The sequence below is a fragment of the Chiloscyllium plagiosum genome, chromosome 15 (genome assembly GCF_004010195.1).
Source record: "Chiloscyllium plagiosum isolate BGI_BamShark_2017 chromosome 15, ASM401019v2, whole genome shotgun sequence".
Classification (NCBI taxonomy): domain Eukaryota; kingdom Metazoa; phylum Chordata; class Chondrichthyes; order Orectolobiformes; family Hemiscylliidae; genus Chiloscyllium; species Chiloscyllium plagiosum.
The window spans coordinates 66,045,200-66,062,423 of NC_057724.1; the positions used below are offsets into that span (position 1 = coordinate 66,045,200).

Genomic DNA, 17,224 nt, shown 5'->3' on the forward strand with positions numbered 1-17,224 from the left:
TGCCAGGATGGGAGGGTGGGTTGTAGGGGGGCATGGGCCTGACCAGGTAGTCACGGAGGGAACAGTCTTTGCGGAAAGCAGAAATGGGTGGGAAGGGAAATATATCCCTGGTGGTGGGGTCTGTTTGGAGGTGGCGGAAATGTCGTCAGATGATGTGGTTTATGCAAAGGTTGGGAGGGTGGAAGGTGGGCACGAGGGGCGTTCTGTCCTTGTTTTGGTTGGAGGGGTGGGGTCTGAGGGCGAAGGGGTGGGATGTGGACGAGATGCGTTGGAGGGCATCTTTAACCATGTGGGAAGGGAAATTGCGGTCTCTAAAGAAGGAGGCCATCTGGTGTGTTCTGTGGTGGAACTGGTCCTCCTGGGAGTAGATACGGCAGAGATGGAGGAATTGGGAATACGGGATGGCATTTTTGCAGGAGGTACGGTGGGAAGAGGTATAATCCAGGTAGCTGTGGGAGTCGATGGGTTTGTAAAAAATATCAGTGTCAAGTCACTCATCATTAATGGAAATGGAGAGGTCCAGGAAGGGAAGGAGGTGTCAGAGATGGTCCAGGTGAATTTAAGGATGGGGGGGAATGTGTTGGTGAAGTTGATGAATTGCTGAACCTCTTCGCGGGAGCATGAGGTTGCACCAATGCAGTCATCAATGTAGTGGAGGCAGAGATGGGGAGTAGTGCCGGTGTAACTACGGAAGATGCACTGTTCTACATAGCCAACAAAGAGACAGGCATAGCTGAGGCCCATATGGTGCCCATGGCTGCCCCTTTGGTCTGGAGGATGTGGGAGGATTCAAAGGAGAAATTGTTAAGGGTGAGGACCAGTTCAGCCAAACGAATGAGAGTGTCGGTGAAAGGGTACTGTTGGGGAGGTCGGGAGAGGAAGAAACGGAGGGCTTGGAGGTCCTGGTCATGACGGATGGAGGTGTAGAGAGATTGGATGTCCATGGTGAAGATGAGGCGTTGGGACCTGGGGAAATGGAAGTCTTGGACGAGGTGGAGAGCATGGTTGATGTCTCGAATGTATGTGGGGAGTTACGGGACCAGGGGGGGAATAGGACAGTGTCAAGGTAGGTGGAGATGAGTTTGGTGGGGCTGGAGCAGGCTGAGACAATGGATCGGCCAGGGTGGTCAGGCTTGTGGATCTTGGAGATAGAATCGGGTGGTGCGGGGTTCCTGGATTATGAGGTTGGAAGCTGTGGGTGGGAGATCTCCTGAGGTGATGAGGTTCTATATGGTTTGGGAGGTGATGGGTTTGTGATGGGGGTGTGGGGTCATGGTTGAGGGGGTGGTAGGAGGTGTCTTCGAGTTGGCGTCTGGCTTCAGCGGTGTAGAGGTCAGTGCGCCAAACTACCATTGCACCCCCTTTATCCGCTGGTTTGATAGTGAGGTTGGGATTGGAGCAATGGGAGTGGAGGGCTAGGTGTTGGGAGGATGAGAGATTGGAGTGGGGGAGGGGTAGACAGGTTGAGGCAATTAATGTCTTGGTGGCAGTAGGAAATGAAGAGTTCGAGGACGAGTAATAGACCAGTGCAGGGTGTCCAGGCGGATGGAGTGTGCTGGAGGTGGGCGAAGGGGTTCTCGGAAGGTGGGCGGGAGTCCTGATTGTAAAAGTAAGTTCGGAGGCGGAGGCGGAGGCGGCAGAAGTGTTTGACGTCACGGCGTGTGTTAAATTAATTAATGCATGGACGGAGGGGGATAAAGGTGAGGCCTTTGCTGAGGACTGATCGTTCATCCTCATTGAGGGGGAGGTCAGGGGGACTGGTGAAAACTCGGCAGGGAGCTAGGACCTGGTGTAGGTATAGAGCTGGGAGTGGGGGTGGAGCCTGTAACTGGAGTGGGCGTGGTGTTAGGGGAAATGGAGTGGAGTCATGAGCAGGGGTGGTGTTCCCCTCAGGGAGGGAAACCAGAGCACACGGCGGGGGGGGGGGGAATCCACACAGGCACAGGGAGAATGTGCAAACTCCACAAAGACAGTTGCCTGAGGGTAAAATTGAACCTGGGTCCCTGGTGCTGTGAGGTTGCAGTGTTAACCACTAAACCACCCACTTTATTAAAAAAAAATTAAAGTTTGCTAGTTGGTGCGATAAGTTTGTACATAAAAAGATGATTCCAAATATAGCATATGAAAAAATAAGTTTAAGGCTCATATACTATTTCATTCATAAAATTAGAAATTGATCATACAATAATTCTAAACCAAAAAAACAGAAGAGTTGAAGTTTACCAAGGACACTTCCAAATAAAATTAATTCTGCTTCAGTAAATTCACATTGCTGATGAAATAAAAAGACTACAGTACTTTAAATTGGAGGGAGCTGATAGTTTACAGCCATTTCACTTATCAAATACTGAGAGCAAAAACAAAATTGCTGAAAATAAAGACCAAGTTGTAATTTTGGAGGATGAACCCAATATTTGGAAGTATTCAATACATGGTTATTCATCTAGATTTTCTCTTTTGCGAAACTGAACTGAAAAGCTTTCTACTTCCTGCATTTTCTGTTTTTGTTTCCAATTTTACCAGCATGCTCAAAACCCCATCACCTCCTCAGGGTCACCATGAAGACTCATTTATCTACAGTTCGACTGGTTTGGACTGGCCGGTCAATACAGACTAACCAATGGATCTTGAAAGACAGGATACTGTCTCCCACGTCCTAACCATTCTGAGTGATGATAATGCTGATCAAAAATATAATATTGGAGCTGCTTCAATAAAACTGAGCCGAAATGTGATTCCCTGAAATGGAAATAGTGATTTTTTTTCCCTGAATGACATAGTTCAGGGTGAGGTATCCATTGAGTACATTCTCAATGTCAAAAACAAGATGCCAAGAAGTGATTCCCAGTATTGAGTGACAAGAGGCCTATTAACATAGACAGGACCTTTTCCCTGGGGTGGGCGAGTCCAGAACTAAACCGCATAGATTTAGGGTGAGAGAGAAAAAATTTAAAAGGGACCTAAGGGGCAACTTTTTCATGCAGAGGGTGGTGTGTGAATGGAATGAGCTGCCAGAGGACGTGCTGGAGGCTGGTTCAATTACAACATTTACAAGGCATCTGGATGGATTTATGTATAGGAAGGGTTTAGAGGGATATGGGCCAAGTGCTGGCAAATGGGACTAGATTGGGTTGGGATATCCGGTCGGCATGGATGGGTTGGACCAAAGGGTCTGTTTCCATGCTATACATCTCTATGACTTTATGACTCTATAAGGAGTACCAATACGAAGAGAATGAAGTGAATGTGGAATGATAAACTCAAGAAATCTCAGTAGACCTTGCAGAAAGGTCAAAAATGACAAAAATGCCACTGAGCCAGTTTCTGGTAAGGCTGAGCCCGTAATTACCACACTGCCTTCAGTCAATTCTGTTCTATTGCAGAAAGATATGAAACAGAACCTCAGAGCTATATTCTTATTTATGAACCTCATCAAAACAGTCAGGTTAAATGGAGTCTAAACAAAAGATGCACTCAGTATAAAGAGTGTGTGGGGGAAAATCCATTGCCTCATGTCAAAATATTAACATAAAGCTGCTTCAAAAAGGAAAATAAAAGTTCACCTGTACAAAACAATTCTTCCAAGAGCTTCTGAACCTCATTCGTGAGGCATTCTGTCTGCTCTGAAGTTTGTGGAATCTTTCCCCAAGATAGTCCATTTATCCTCTTCCTGCAGGAAATGCTGAATCCACCTGCAACTTTCTTTTTAGAAGTACCTGACAGCAATCTGAAGCCACAATCTGATTCAGAGTCTTCACTAAGTATTTTGGAAGGTAGTGATTCTACAGACTTATGGTTCGAAATATCGGTGTTTTCTGGATCTGTTTCCAAAGGCTCATCTTCACCCACATCAGTGTTACATGGGTCTTCTGAAGTATCACTTGCTGCACAAATCACCTATGGTATATGACAGTGAAAAAAATCAGGAATTATCACACAAGCTTACAAAACTACATTTCCTTTTCCAGACACACTGAATAGTAAATTACACAAATATACCATTCCTGATGAAGGGCTTTTGCCCGAAACGTCGATTTTACTGCTCCTCGGATGCTGCCTGAACTGCTGTGCTCTTCCAGCACCACTAATCCAAATCTGGTTTCCAGCATCTGCAGTCATTGTTTTTACCTACATAGTTACTGTGTCAACTGGCTTTCTTCATTTCCCAGGACACTTTGGGCAGCACAGTGGCTCAGTGGTTAGCACTGCTGCCTCACAGTGCCAGGTTCGATTCCAGCCTTGGGTGACTGTCTATGTGGAGTTTGCACATTCTCCCCGTGTCTGCGTGGGTTTCCTCCCACATTCCAACGATGTGCAGGTCAGGTGAATTGGCCATGTTAAATTGTCCATAATGTTAGGTGCATTTGTCAGAGGAGGGTGGGTTACTCTTTGGAGGGTCGATGTGGACTTGTTGGGCAGAAGGGCCTGTTTCCACACTGTAGGGAATCTAATCTAATCTGATCTGATTTATCTCCCCACCCTCACCTGCAGCTTTATGAAATCATTGCATTCCTACCATTTCTGGCCTCCAGTCCATCCCACTGCTAGGGCAGTGATGACAGTGCCTTCATCTATTTGTCTAATCTCTAATTCTCTGGAATAATTTCCTTTAAGGTTGTCTCTCAACCGGTTAAAGAAGTTTATAAGATAATGAGAGGTATAGATAGTTTAATGGTAGTTGTCATTTCCCCAGGATGAGGGATTTCAAGACTAGGGGATACAATTTTAACGTGAGAGGAGAAAGAATTAAAAAAGGCATGAGGAACAAATTTTAAAATTTTTTACACAAAGGGTGGTTTGCGTATGGAATGAACTTCCTGAGGAAGTACTGGATGGTGGTATAATTACAATATTTAAAAGACATTTGGATAAGTACATGAATAAGAAAGGTTTGGAGGGATATGGGCAGATGGGACTAGTTTAGTTTGTGATTATGTTTGTCATGGACTAGTTGGACCAAAGGGTCTGTTTCCATGGTGTATGACTACATTAGGTAGTTGATGAAGGAGCAGCGCTCTGAAAGCTTGTGCTTCCAAATAAACTTGTTGGACTATAACCTGGTGATGTGAGATTTTTAACTTTGTACACTCCAGTCCAACACTGGCTCCTCCACATCATGTCTATGACTCTCCACATTCCTAATTCTCTCCTCCTCTAAATCACACAAAATCTACTTCTTTGATCAAACGTTTTGTCATGTACCCCAAAGTCACCGTGTGTCTTTTGCTGTCAAATTTTCTTTGGTGATAGTGAGAGAAACACCTTGAACTACTTTATTTTCTTAAAATTACCTTCAACGCACACCCACAAAACTCTGATTCTTCAATTCAAATCTTATATGTACTGCGACCTGCTGGCAATGATTCCTTCTATCATCTGGGCCAATGTTTTGTTTTAATTCACTCATGAGTTGTGGGTGTTGCTAGCTAGGCCAGCGCTTTTTGCCTGTTCCTACGTGCCCTTGAGAAGCTGGTGGTTAGTCACCTTCTTGCACTGCTGCAGTCTGCCTGCTGTCAGTTGACCCACAATGCCCTGAGGGAAGGGATTCCAGGATCGTGATACAGTGACAGTGAAGGCAAGCGAGTCAGCATTGTGAATGGCTTTGTGGAGTGGTGGAGCGGGGGCAGACTTGCAACTGGTGACATTTGCATGTATCTATTGCTGCCCTTGTCCTTCTAGGTGAAAATGGTTGTGGGTTCAGAAGGAGCTGTTTAAGGATCTTCAGCAAATTTCTGCAGCACATCTTGTAGACAGTACAGACTGCTGCTACTGATCATCGGCTGTGAGTGACTGAATGTTGTGAAGGTCATGAAAATGTGTTGCTGGAAAAGCGCAGCAGGTCAGGCAGCATCCAAGGAGCAGGAGAATCAGCGTTTCGGGCATGAGCCCTTCTTCAGGAAGAAGAAGGGCTCATGCCCGAAACGTCGATTCTCCTGCTCCTTGAATGCTGCCTGACCTGCTGCGCTTTTCCAGCAACACATTTTCAGCTCTGATCTCCAGCATCTGCAGTCCTCCCTTTCTCCTGTTGTGAAGGTCATGCCAATCAACCAGCAACTTTGACCACCCTCACCTCCTCCCCATGTATTTGGAGTGAGATTCTGTAATGAAATCAGAAGTCAATTCAAAGGATCATTAATCCCTGATTCTGTATTTAATTGACATAACAGCTGTGCTAGTGCAACCCCAATTGGGTCATTATGGTATGGTGAAGGTGCCACAGATACATAAATTGGGGCATTATGGTATGGTGAAGGTGCCGCAGATACATAAATTGGGGCATTATGGTATGGTGAAGGTGCCACAGATATATAAATTGGTGCTGTTGCTTTGCATTTGGGTCAATGGAGTCAGTCCTAGTCACCAAGTCACAGAGCAGGTCCAGTGGTGCCGGAGGCAGTGTCTCTATTATGAGGAATGACTGGTAAACATGCTTTGCACTCTTACAACGGGGAAGGTAAACCAGAAACATCACACAATCATGGGAGTAGGATAGTTAAAGCTCGTATAAAGGTAACTTTACTTCAACTTGCACTTATTTAGTCATTTTAACGTCATAAACCATCTCAAACTGCTTCACAAAAGAAATGTTACAAAGTAAAGCTTTACTTTGGCAGCTGAAACGATGGCCACCAACAATGTTAAACAAGTGTGTCAGGCTTGGTACTTGCTTTAAACTGAGCTCAACACTATCTCTGGCAGGGATTAATTTAAAGTCATAGCTTTAAATTAAGGGGGGGTAGATATAGGACTGAAGTTAGGGGTAGGTTCTTCACTCAGCGAGTCGTAAGTTCATGGAATGCCCTGCCAGTAGCAGTGGTGGACTCTCCCTCTTTATGGGCATTTAAGCGGGCATTGGATAGGTATATGGAGGATAGTGGGTTAGTATAGGTTAGGTGGGCTTGGATCGGCGCAACATCGAGGGCCAAAGGGCCTGTACTGCGCTGTATTCTTCTATGTTCTATGTTCTATAAAGGTTGCCTCTGAGGCAGAAAGTGAAATGTTTGGATAGGGAACGAGTAACTTAATCTCAGAGACAAATTCTAAGGAGTGTCTTAAAGGGGGTAATGAGGTTTGGGGCAGAGATTAAATCCTTGGCAGCTGAAACCATGGCCACCAACAATGTTAAACAAGTGTGTCAGGCTTGGTACTTGCTTTAAACTGAGCTCAACACTATCTCTGGCATTGGCAGGAAAGGCATTCATTCTCTACGCTGCCCGACACAAAGGAGTTGAGACTTAACACAGAGAAGTATAAAGACATTCATTGTAGGAGGAACAATCACGAGCAGTAAAATAAAATAAATGATATAAATGTTAACATACAGTATGGAGTCAAAGACACATTTGTGGCACACATACATGAAACTGTTAAGGTAGCTGAACAAGTTGAGAAGTCTATTGAAAAAAATGATTTGGAGACGCCGGTACTGGACTGGGGTGTACAAAGTTAAAAATCACACAACACCAGGTTATAGTCCAACAGGTTTAATTGGAAGCACACTAGCTTTTGGAGCGACGCTCCTTCAATCACCTGATGACAATCACCTGATGAAATAGCGTCGCTCCGAAAGCTAGTGTGCTTCCAACTAAACCTGTTGGACTATAACCTGGTGTTGTGTGATTTTTAACTATTGAAAAAAAAGTTTGTTCTTTTGCTGTTTAAATTCAAAAGACTGAGGCCAATGCACTGGCCATAATCTAAAGAAAACTATTTGTAACTTTGGCCATGGAAGTGGAAAAGGCTAATTACACCAACATTCTCAGAATAGCTTGAGTGTACACAGCTAAGTTATAGTTCTTTTTATTCAAGGCATGTGGGTGTCACCACTTATAGAGTTCACATTAGAATTAGAGTTAAATGTGAACTAAGTTAAAGTGAAATGAAACGAAGTGAGTTAATGTTGAAGTTAGATGAAGTGAAAATTAAATGTTACAATGAATGAATGTTTTATGCTGACACCTGAAGAGTTAAATAAAGAAGGGGCTGTTTCATTAAATTCCAAATCAACCCCCTGTCTTTTATCTAACACACAAGGGAAGAACACCTAGGAGGACGTTAAAGTATTCCTTTTGGGTGTCACCTTTCAGGCCATCATTTATCGAAAAGCTCTAACTCAGAAAGTGGTGGTGAGTGTCTTGAACTGCAGCAGTCATTAGCATTTAGGAACCCCGCAATGCTGCTGGGAAGGGTATTCTTGGATTTTGACCCAGCACCACTGAAGGAGCAGCAAATTGTTCCAAGTAAGGATGGTATGTGGAGAATTTCCAAGTGGTGGTACTCCCATGAATCTGTTATCCTTGTACTTCCAGGTGGTAGAGGTCTCCGGTTTAGGAGGTGCTATCAAAGAGGCCCTGGTAATTTATTGTAGTGCACCTTGTAGATGGTGCACTCTGCTACCACAATGCATTGGAGGTGAAGAGTGTGAATGTTGAAAAGTGGATGGGATGCCAAGCAAGCCAGTTGCTTTGTCCTGGATGGAGTTGAGCTACTTGAGTCTTGTTGGAGCTGTTGACAGTCATAAAGTCATAGAGATGTACAGCATGGAAACAGGCCCTTCAGTCCAACTTGACCATGCTGAATAGATATCTTAGGTTAATCTAGTCCCATTTGCCAGCATTTGGCCCATATCCTTCTACAGCCTTCCTGTTCATATACTCATCCAGATGCCTTTTAAATACTGTAATTGTACCAGCCTCCACTACTTCCTCTGGCAGTTCATTCCATACACGCACCACCCTCTGTGTGAAAACGTTGTCCCTTAGGTCCCTTTTACATTTTTTCCCTCTCACCCTAAATCTATGCAGTCTAATTCTGGACTCACTCACTCCAGGGAAAAGAACTTGTCTATTTACTCTATCCATGCCCCTCATGATTTTATAAATCTCTATAAGGCCACCCCTCTGCCTCTGACACTCCAGGGAAACTGCCCAGCCTATTCAGCCTTTCTCTATAGCTCAAATCTCCAACCCTGGTAACATCCATGTAACCCTTTCAAGTTTCAAAACATACTTTCTATAGAAGGGAGACCAGAATTGCACGCAACATTCCAACAGTGGCCTAACCAATGTCCTGTACAGCTGCAACATGACCTCCCAATTCCTATAGTCAATGCTATGACCAATAAAGGAAAGCATACCAAATGCCTTCTTCACTACCCTATCTACCTGTGACTCCACTTTTCAAGGAACTGTGAACCTGCACTCCATAGGTCTCATTGTTCAGCAACACTCTCCAGGACCTTACCATTAAGTGTATAAGTCTTGCCCTGATTTGCCTTTCCAAAATGCAGCACCTCACATTTACCTAAATTAAACTTCACCAGTCATTCCTCGGCCCATTGGCCCATCTGATCCCATGTACTCTGAGGTAACCTTCTTTGCTGTCTACTACAAGTCCAATTTTGGTGTGATCTGCAAGGTACAGAGTATTCCACCACACTCTTGGCTTGTGCCTTGTAGATAGTGGACAGACAATACAAGGCAGGAGGGAAGTTATTTGTCATTCTGACCTATTTTTATAGGCATAGCATATAAAGTGGTTTGTCCTATTTAGCTTCTGGTTTACAGTTAATACCCATCTACTATCCCCTGAGAAAAGGAACAGGAAGTGACTTCCCCACAGGAAATAATATCACCACAGGAAATGTCATCACCAACCAAAGAAACCCAGATATATAAATAGAAAGCAGAAATTTTCGCCTGAGGCCCACTGAAGATGTTATCTAGTAGGGTAACAAAACATCTGGAAATGAACCTTCCAGCTCAGGGAGCAAACCTACATCCAAAACCTCAACCTGAGCTACAAATCTTCTCAAAACTAGCTAACAGTTACTACCAGGATGTTGATAGCGGAGGATTCAGCAATGGTAATCCAATTGAACATCAAGGGACAATGGTTGTTTTCCCTTTTGCTAAGATGCTCATTGCCTGGCACTTGTCACACTTATCACATTATCCCAGTCTGGACGTTGTCCAGGTCCTGCTGCATTATGGACATAGATTCCATCAGTATCTGAGGAGTCACAAATGATGCTCAACATTATACAATCATTAACAAACATCAGCACTTCAGACCTTTTGATGAAGCAGCTGAAGAGTGAGTCATAGTGTCATTAGATCACATGGAGGTTGGGTCTGCAGAATTCTTGATAATGCCCTCATCAGCTATATATAATTGTATTTAATAATGGTTCCTCATGTCCACACAAATGAGTGTGGACCTTCCTAATCTTATCAAAGCTGTAACGAGCATAGAAGCTACCACAAGTTATCTTGAAACCCTTAATTCCCTGTTTTGTTTCAATGTGAGAAAAAAAAATTGATCATACAGTAACAATGATAAATGCAAAGTCAGGACTAGTGATTTACATCTCAAGGAAATGAAAACCGTAGTTGTTGTTCACTTTTTTAAGAAGAATTTTCATGTGTTTTCACTATTATACCTGATTGAGACCATAAGCTGAAACAAATACCCATATCATATGCATTTACCTCATCATCCTCGTTGAACAGAGATTTTAGTAGCCCCCAGTATTCCCGAAGCTCATCATTGGCCGAGAAGAATTTGCGGGTACTCTCGTTATGCAAAATGGACTCTTCAGTCACCAGCTTCTGCAAGAGAGAAAACAGCAGGTTTTGGTCATATAGTTAAAGAAAGCTTTCATTACAGGGTGCCTTTCATTCCTGGATTGCCTTTCATATTTTCTCATTAATCTGTTCAGGGATGTTACTACACACCTCTGGAGCAGGTGGGACATAAGCCCAGGCTGTAATTGACATTACCACAAGAGCCCTTGTCTACTTTTGAATGTAAAGGAGTATATGCAAGCAGATCACAACATAGTGATGGACTTGGTCCAGCAGGGAAATGTACATGTGAAAAGAGAAGCTCTGTTATATTTTTTAATGCAGTCACTAGCTGGGCCAGCATTTATAGCCCATCCCCTATTTGTCCTGTGGAAGTTGGTGCTGAGTCACCTTCTCGAACCATAGCTGTCCTTGCAGTGTCATATTACCACAACAAATGATCATCATCCCAAACTACTTACAGATTTATCACAGGAAGATGGCTTGACTGGTTTTTAGAAAAGGTCGTACAAGCCAGAGATTTTGGAGAATGCAATCCAGTGATTATCTGGGAAATTCTATGTGTGGTTTACACCCAGTCCCTGGAGAGACTATGGAATGATACACATTGAAGGAATTTCAGAGAAACACTTCAAAAGGAGGAAATACAAGGCAGAAAGCTGAACCATCACTTGAGAGTCACAGTCCCAGACTATGGGCATAATATGGTGAAAGGAAGCAGTACAAGTGAAAAACGTGTCTGCTTCCTGCTGCCAGGAATACACAAGAGAAGTGGTGAAAAACTGAGTGCACATCTGGTGCAAGTCAGCTAGTCTAGTATTCTAATGCTACTGGGGCTATAGATTATTGTGAAGGTTACAACTGAAGGACATTATTACCTTGGAGAATCTACATTTTAATTTAACCATTCAAAACCTTTCAGCAGAACCTCCTTTCTAATCCTTTCAAAATCATCTGTATCAATGTGGATGAAGACAATTGGATTCCTCCCCCTCCCTCCGCAGCCCAAGGAGATGTCCTGACACCTGGCAGACAACACAGTCTTAGGAACTCATGCTCAACTGTAGGGAACAGTATCAATCCACCTAATCATACTGTCCTCTACCATTTCTATATTCCCATCTTCCTCCTACATGAATGTCTCCTTGCACCAAAGTGTCCTAGCCAGTTTGCTCATCCTCCCTGCAGTTCCTTTTCTCATCCACAAAGCTTGCAAGAACCTCATAACTACTGGACAATTTTAGGGACTGGAACTCCTCAAGAATTGTACCTCAGGTCCCTTAGAGAGCTGATACCTGTCTCATGTGCAATCACACCCTCATCTCTTTTATCATTATCTAAGTTTGAATCAACTAATTTAAGGGGTGCTCCTGCCTCCTGGAGCCAAGTGTCCAGTTAACTTTCCCTTTCCTGAGGTGGCACAGTCTGTAACTCAGCCGAGATCTCCCCAACTTGCATCTGAAGATCTTTGAGATACAAACACTCACGGCAGTTGTGTTCACTTTTGATCACCTTTGTATCCAGCACTATCTGATCTGCCATCTCTATCATACTTTATTTAATTTATTAACTAATGACTATAGTATCTCTGCTCTTCACACCTGAATAATCCCCATTCTGGTCTACCAAAAGAAACTTTAAAAATAAACCTGCTCAAACTTTGCAACTCTTGAAACTAAAATCCAGATTTCATTTTGAAGCCAACTACAAACTAAATTAGGCTAAATTAGTTTTGAACAAATTAAAGATTTAGACACTTTCTAACCTAACAAATCAAAGTATTCCAGGGTGTTAAAGCCAGGCATCACACCATTAAATGTCATGGTGCAACGATTAGGATCTCACTCATTGAAGATGGTCATTGCATGGCACCTGTGTGGAGTAACTGTTACTTGCCATGTATCAGCTCAAGCCTTACTGTTGTCCAATATGGACAAGGGCTACTTCAGTAAGTGAGGAGTCATGAATTGTGCTCAACATTTTGCAAATATCAGCAACATTTTCCTCCCCCTAATTACCATCGACTCCAGTTTACTCAAGCTCCTTTAGGGCTCCACACTGTCAGATGCAGCCTTGCTGTCAATGTGCAGTCATTCTCACCTTACCCATAGAATTCAGCTCTTTCATCAATGTTTGGACTAAATCTGTAATGAGATCAGGATCTAAATAGCCTTGGCAGAGCCCAAAGTGAACGTTAGTGAGTAGGATGTTGCTGAGGAGGCACTGTTTGACAGTACCATTGATGACTCCATCCATCACTTTAACTGATGGTCAAGAATAGACTGGTGGAATGGTAATTGGCCAAGTTAGATTGGTTCTGTTTTTTTTTGTGGACAGGGCTTACTTGGATGGTTTTCCTTATTGCTGAACAGATGTCAGTGTTGTAACTATACCAGAACAGCTTGGTTAGGAGAGCAGCACGTGACCATTGGAAGCTCAGTTATTGTGTATATTTAAAGGAAAGACTGTCAGATTTCTAAATACCAGTGAGGTAAAGGAGCATGGTGATAGCATGAGAAAACGTATTGAAGTAGATGGTCAGCCATGGTCATGCTGAATGGCAGGGCAGGGTCAATGGGCTGAATGGCCTATTCCTGCTCCTTTGTTGCCCCAAAGAAAACATTGGTATAACAAGACTATTCTAATCAAGACGCTGTTCAGATCAGATCTTCTTCAATTTTCATCAGACCAAATTCAAATCATTATTAAATTATTTGGTTCTCTAACCTTTAAAAATCCATTTAGTTGACATTCAATGGCTTCCTTGAATTTATCGTCAATGGTGTCAGGTTTCACACAATTGATTGATGGCAGTTTTGTTTCAACCAAAGTGTCGAATGTCTGAAAAAGAAGAACAATGGTTTTAGTGAAATAACTGAGCAGAAAATCATCTTTCCGTTTCTACAAACTGCGCTCAACTGCAGGACAAACTGAAGAAGTCAGAACTCAAATCTCTGACAATGGCAAGAATAGTCAATGACTTCAATTTTGGAATTCCAAATTTGTCAACAATATAAAGGGACCTAAACTCACAATGCCAGAGGAGATGTTAATATAGCAGTAACGTCACTGGACTAGTAATCCAGACACATGGATTAATGCTCCAGGGGCACAGGTTCAATTCCCACCAAAGCAGCTCATGGAATTTAAACTCAATTAATAATTCTGGAGTATAAAGGTAGTCTCAACAATGATGACCATGAAACCATCGTTGGTCAAAAAAAATCTGGTTTACTAATGTCTTTCAGGGAAGGTCTGCTCTCTGCCAGGCTGGCAAACATTGGACTCCAGACCAATGTGGCTGACACTTCACTGTACTCGAAAAAGGCCTGACAAGCTGCTCTATTCCAGGGCAATTAAAGATAGGCAACAAATGCCAGCCCTCCTGGCATCACACACATCCCATGAAAGCATCCCTTCTTAAAATTTCCAATTATAACATTTGCCTGAACTTTTGTCTTCACTACATCCTGTAGTAATCTGGTGACAAGGAGTGACATCCATTTGAAAGACTTGTTCATACATTGTCCTATATGTATGGGGTATCAGTTAAAATAAATGATTACTATACGCCAAAGAGAAAGATCTATCCTGATTAATTTGTCAGGATGTAAGCATGTTACACAGGTACTAACATTTCAGGTTAGTTTGAGCCAAGGTGACCTACAGGACCTGATCCTCCCAGGAACTCTGCTCCACTGTAAGATCACAAACCAGCTCCAGAGTCAGACTGTAGTCACATAACAGCTTTACGGGACACTACTGAAGCTACAAGTTGCTGAAGTACCAGAGACTGCCCTCTCAGTTGACAGATGGATGACTGGCATTGAATTTAATTAGAGAGTCATTGTGCTTTAGGCAAGGTGGAGAAACTGAGATCTTCATAGTGACCTCGGCCAGTATGGGAATTGAACACAAGCTGTTGGTGTCACTCTGTATATCAAAACAACTGTCCAGCCAACTGAGCTAATCAAGCCCTAGTTAGAAGCCTTTTTGCTAAAGGCCCTTTCATCCAGACTCTTACCTTGTGTGTGTTAATCATGCCGATACACTACCTCTCCCCGAGCTGCTATCTTGTGCAATATCCTTTTATGTGGCACATTATCAAATGCATTCTGAAATTCCAAATACATGACATGGTCAAGAAGACCACCAGATTACATTGCCTTGGAGCTCTGCAAGAAGCCAGTGCCTTCAGGAGGGAATGGGAGAAAGGGGGAGCCCAATGTGGAAGGCAAACAAATCAAATCAGTACTCAGAGGATTAAACAATGAGGCTGAAAGTCACTTTAATATCCAATTCCAAAACAGCAAGTCAAATTTCTCGACTGATCACATGGAGTTGCGAAGATTTATCAATCAGTAATCCAACATTAATAGATATTTTCACATGATTGTTATTTACAGAAATTCTTTTAGAAAATTAGATGATCACTTCTGGATTTTTGAAGAAAGAAGTTGATTACCTTACTGAGTTCGTTCTGAAGTTCCTCAAATTCATGGTATTCTCTCTTAATAGACCAGCATTCCTCTGCAACTTGCACGTTTTCTACGTCTATCACACAAGTTGGATTCTCTATTTCGTTCCAAAGTACCTGCAAAACATGTAACATTAGCATCTCAAGCAGAGACACTGAAGATATGTCTTCCCTCATGGGACAGAATAGACCTTGATCAATCAGATCAGATCTGCCATGAATTGAACAATGAGACAAGTGAAAAGAGCCAAGTGGCTTATTTCTGCTCCTGATTTGTAAGTTCCTAAGTCCCTCGCTCCTGCTAAAAAAATGAAATCAGCCAGGGCTGTCACTGTTCAACCACAACATTAGTCAAGAGCAGATTTAGCTCAGGTGTGGTATCTCTGCACATCAATTAACCTGAAGACACTCACAGACTAGGTCCACTGAAGAATAATCACACGAGCAATGTACAAAGTAGTGTTGAGGGCAGCTAACTTGTTTTCCAGCACGTGTGAGTCAGCACCTCCCGACAAATCTTTTAATAATATGCAGCCATACAGTCAAATTATACAGTAAGAGTTAGGAAGATATCCATTACAAAAATTTGCAATCATATAGCATCTTTAAAGGTAATAAAAATCTCAAAGCGCTTCATTTTAAAGTCATCATCCTGGACTCAAAACATTAATTCTGTTTCTCACTCTCGACAGATACTGCTAGACCTGCAGAGTTTCTCCAGCACTTTCTACATGATTCAGATTTCTAGCATTCCAGTGGGCAGCACAGTGGCACAGTGGTTAGCACTGCTGTCTCACAGCACCAGAGACCCGGGTTCAATTCCCACCTCAGGCAACTGACTGTGTGGCATTTGCACATTCTCCCCGTGTCTGCGTGGGTTTCCTCCAGGTGCTCCGGTTTCCTCCCACAGTCCAAAACAAAATGTGCAGGTTAGGTAAATTGGCCATGCTAAATTGCCCGTAGTGTTAGGTGAAGGGGTAAATGTAAGGGAATGGGCCTGGGTGGGTGGTTGGTCGGTGTTGACTTGTTGGGCCGAAGGGCCTGTTTCCACACTTTAAGTAATCTAATCTAATCTGTAGTAGTCTGCTTTTACCTCAGGGCACTTCACAGGGGTGTAATCAATACAATATAAAAACACAATCTAAACCACTTGAAGACTTTTTAGGGCAGATTATCAAACACTTAGTTATAAAGGAATTCCTTAAGACCAGCCTCTAAAAATGAAGAGAATTAGAGAGACAGATCTTTAGCGATGGAAATCTAGAACTTAGACCCACAGCAGATGAAGGCACAACCACCAATGGTGGAGCAACTAAAATCAGAGATGTTCAAGAAGTCAGAATGAAAGGGAACTGATATTTCAGAGACTGTCAGGCTGGAGGAGAAAAACAAAAACGGAGAGGAGCAACATTATGGAGGGATTTGAAATGATGGATGAAATTTCAGCATTAAGAAATGCTTAACCAGGAGCCAATGTAGGTCAGTAAACATGGCAATGACAGGAAATGAGACTTGGTGCAAATCAGGGCACAGAGAGCAGTTTTAAATAACCTCAGGTTTTTGGAGGGAAATAGATCGGTGCTCATCCAGACATTGGAATCATTGTATTTGGAGATAGTGAAAGTACAGATGAAGGATTCAGCAGCAGAAAATCCAGGCAGGGCAGAGTCAAGCAATGTTATGGAAGTGGAAATAGGTGGTCATAGCTCTGGTGGAGATTTGTAATCAGAAGTCCGTTGAAGAGTCAGATAGGAGTGCAAAGTTGCAACCAGTCTGGTTCAGCCTCTGGGGCAGCTGCCAGGAAGAAGGATGAAATAACTCCACAGAGGCAGGTATCCAGTCGCCAATTCACCTTTTACACGTTAACAATGCTTGACTCTAATACAACCTCTTTAGAGTCAGCTGTCAGAGTGTCAGTATCTCTGACACTCCTTTTTTTAATCTGTCAACCTACTCTCGCTGACTGGACCAGATTAACAGTCCCAATCAGGAAACTCATATTCTATGAGGCCCAAAGACCATACAGAACCAAACCATCATCTCCCAGACGGTGGGCGGCACGGTGGCACAGTGGTTAGCACTGCTGCCTCACAGCGCCGGAGACCCGGGTTCAGTTCCCGCCTCAGGCGACTGACTGTGTGGAGTTTGCACGTTCTCCCTG

At 43.1% G+C, this 17,224-nt stretch overlaps 1 protein-coding gene across 4 annotated transcripts in view; it reads right to left on the reverse strand.

Moving 5' to 3' along the window:
• Positions 1-17,224, reverse strand: part of si:rp71-46j2.7 (sorting nexin-25) — a 73,395-nt gene that overhangs the window by 18,637 nt on the left and 37,534 nt on the right. For all 4 annotated transcript variants that reach the window (XM_043705095.1, XM_043705093.1, XM_043705094.1 and 1 more), the window contains exons 9-12: positions 15,052-15,180; positions 13,314-13,427; positions 10,491-10,610; positions 3,564-3,897 (exon numbers count right to left, since the gene is read on the reverse strand). In XM_043705095.1, the coding sequence (XP_043561030.1) occupies positions 3,564-3,897; positions 10,491-10,610; positions 13,314-13,427; positions 15,052-15,180 (697 nt within the window). The remainder of the gene's footprint in view (positions 1-3,563; positions 3,898-10,490; positions 10,611-13,313; positions 13,428-15,051; positions 15,181-17,224) is intronic.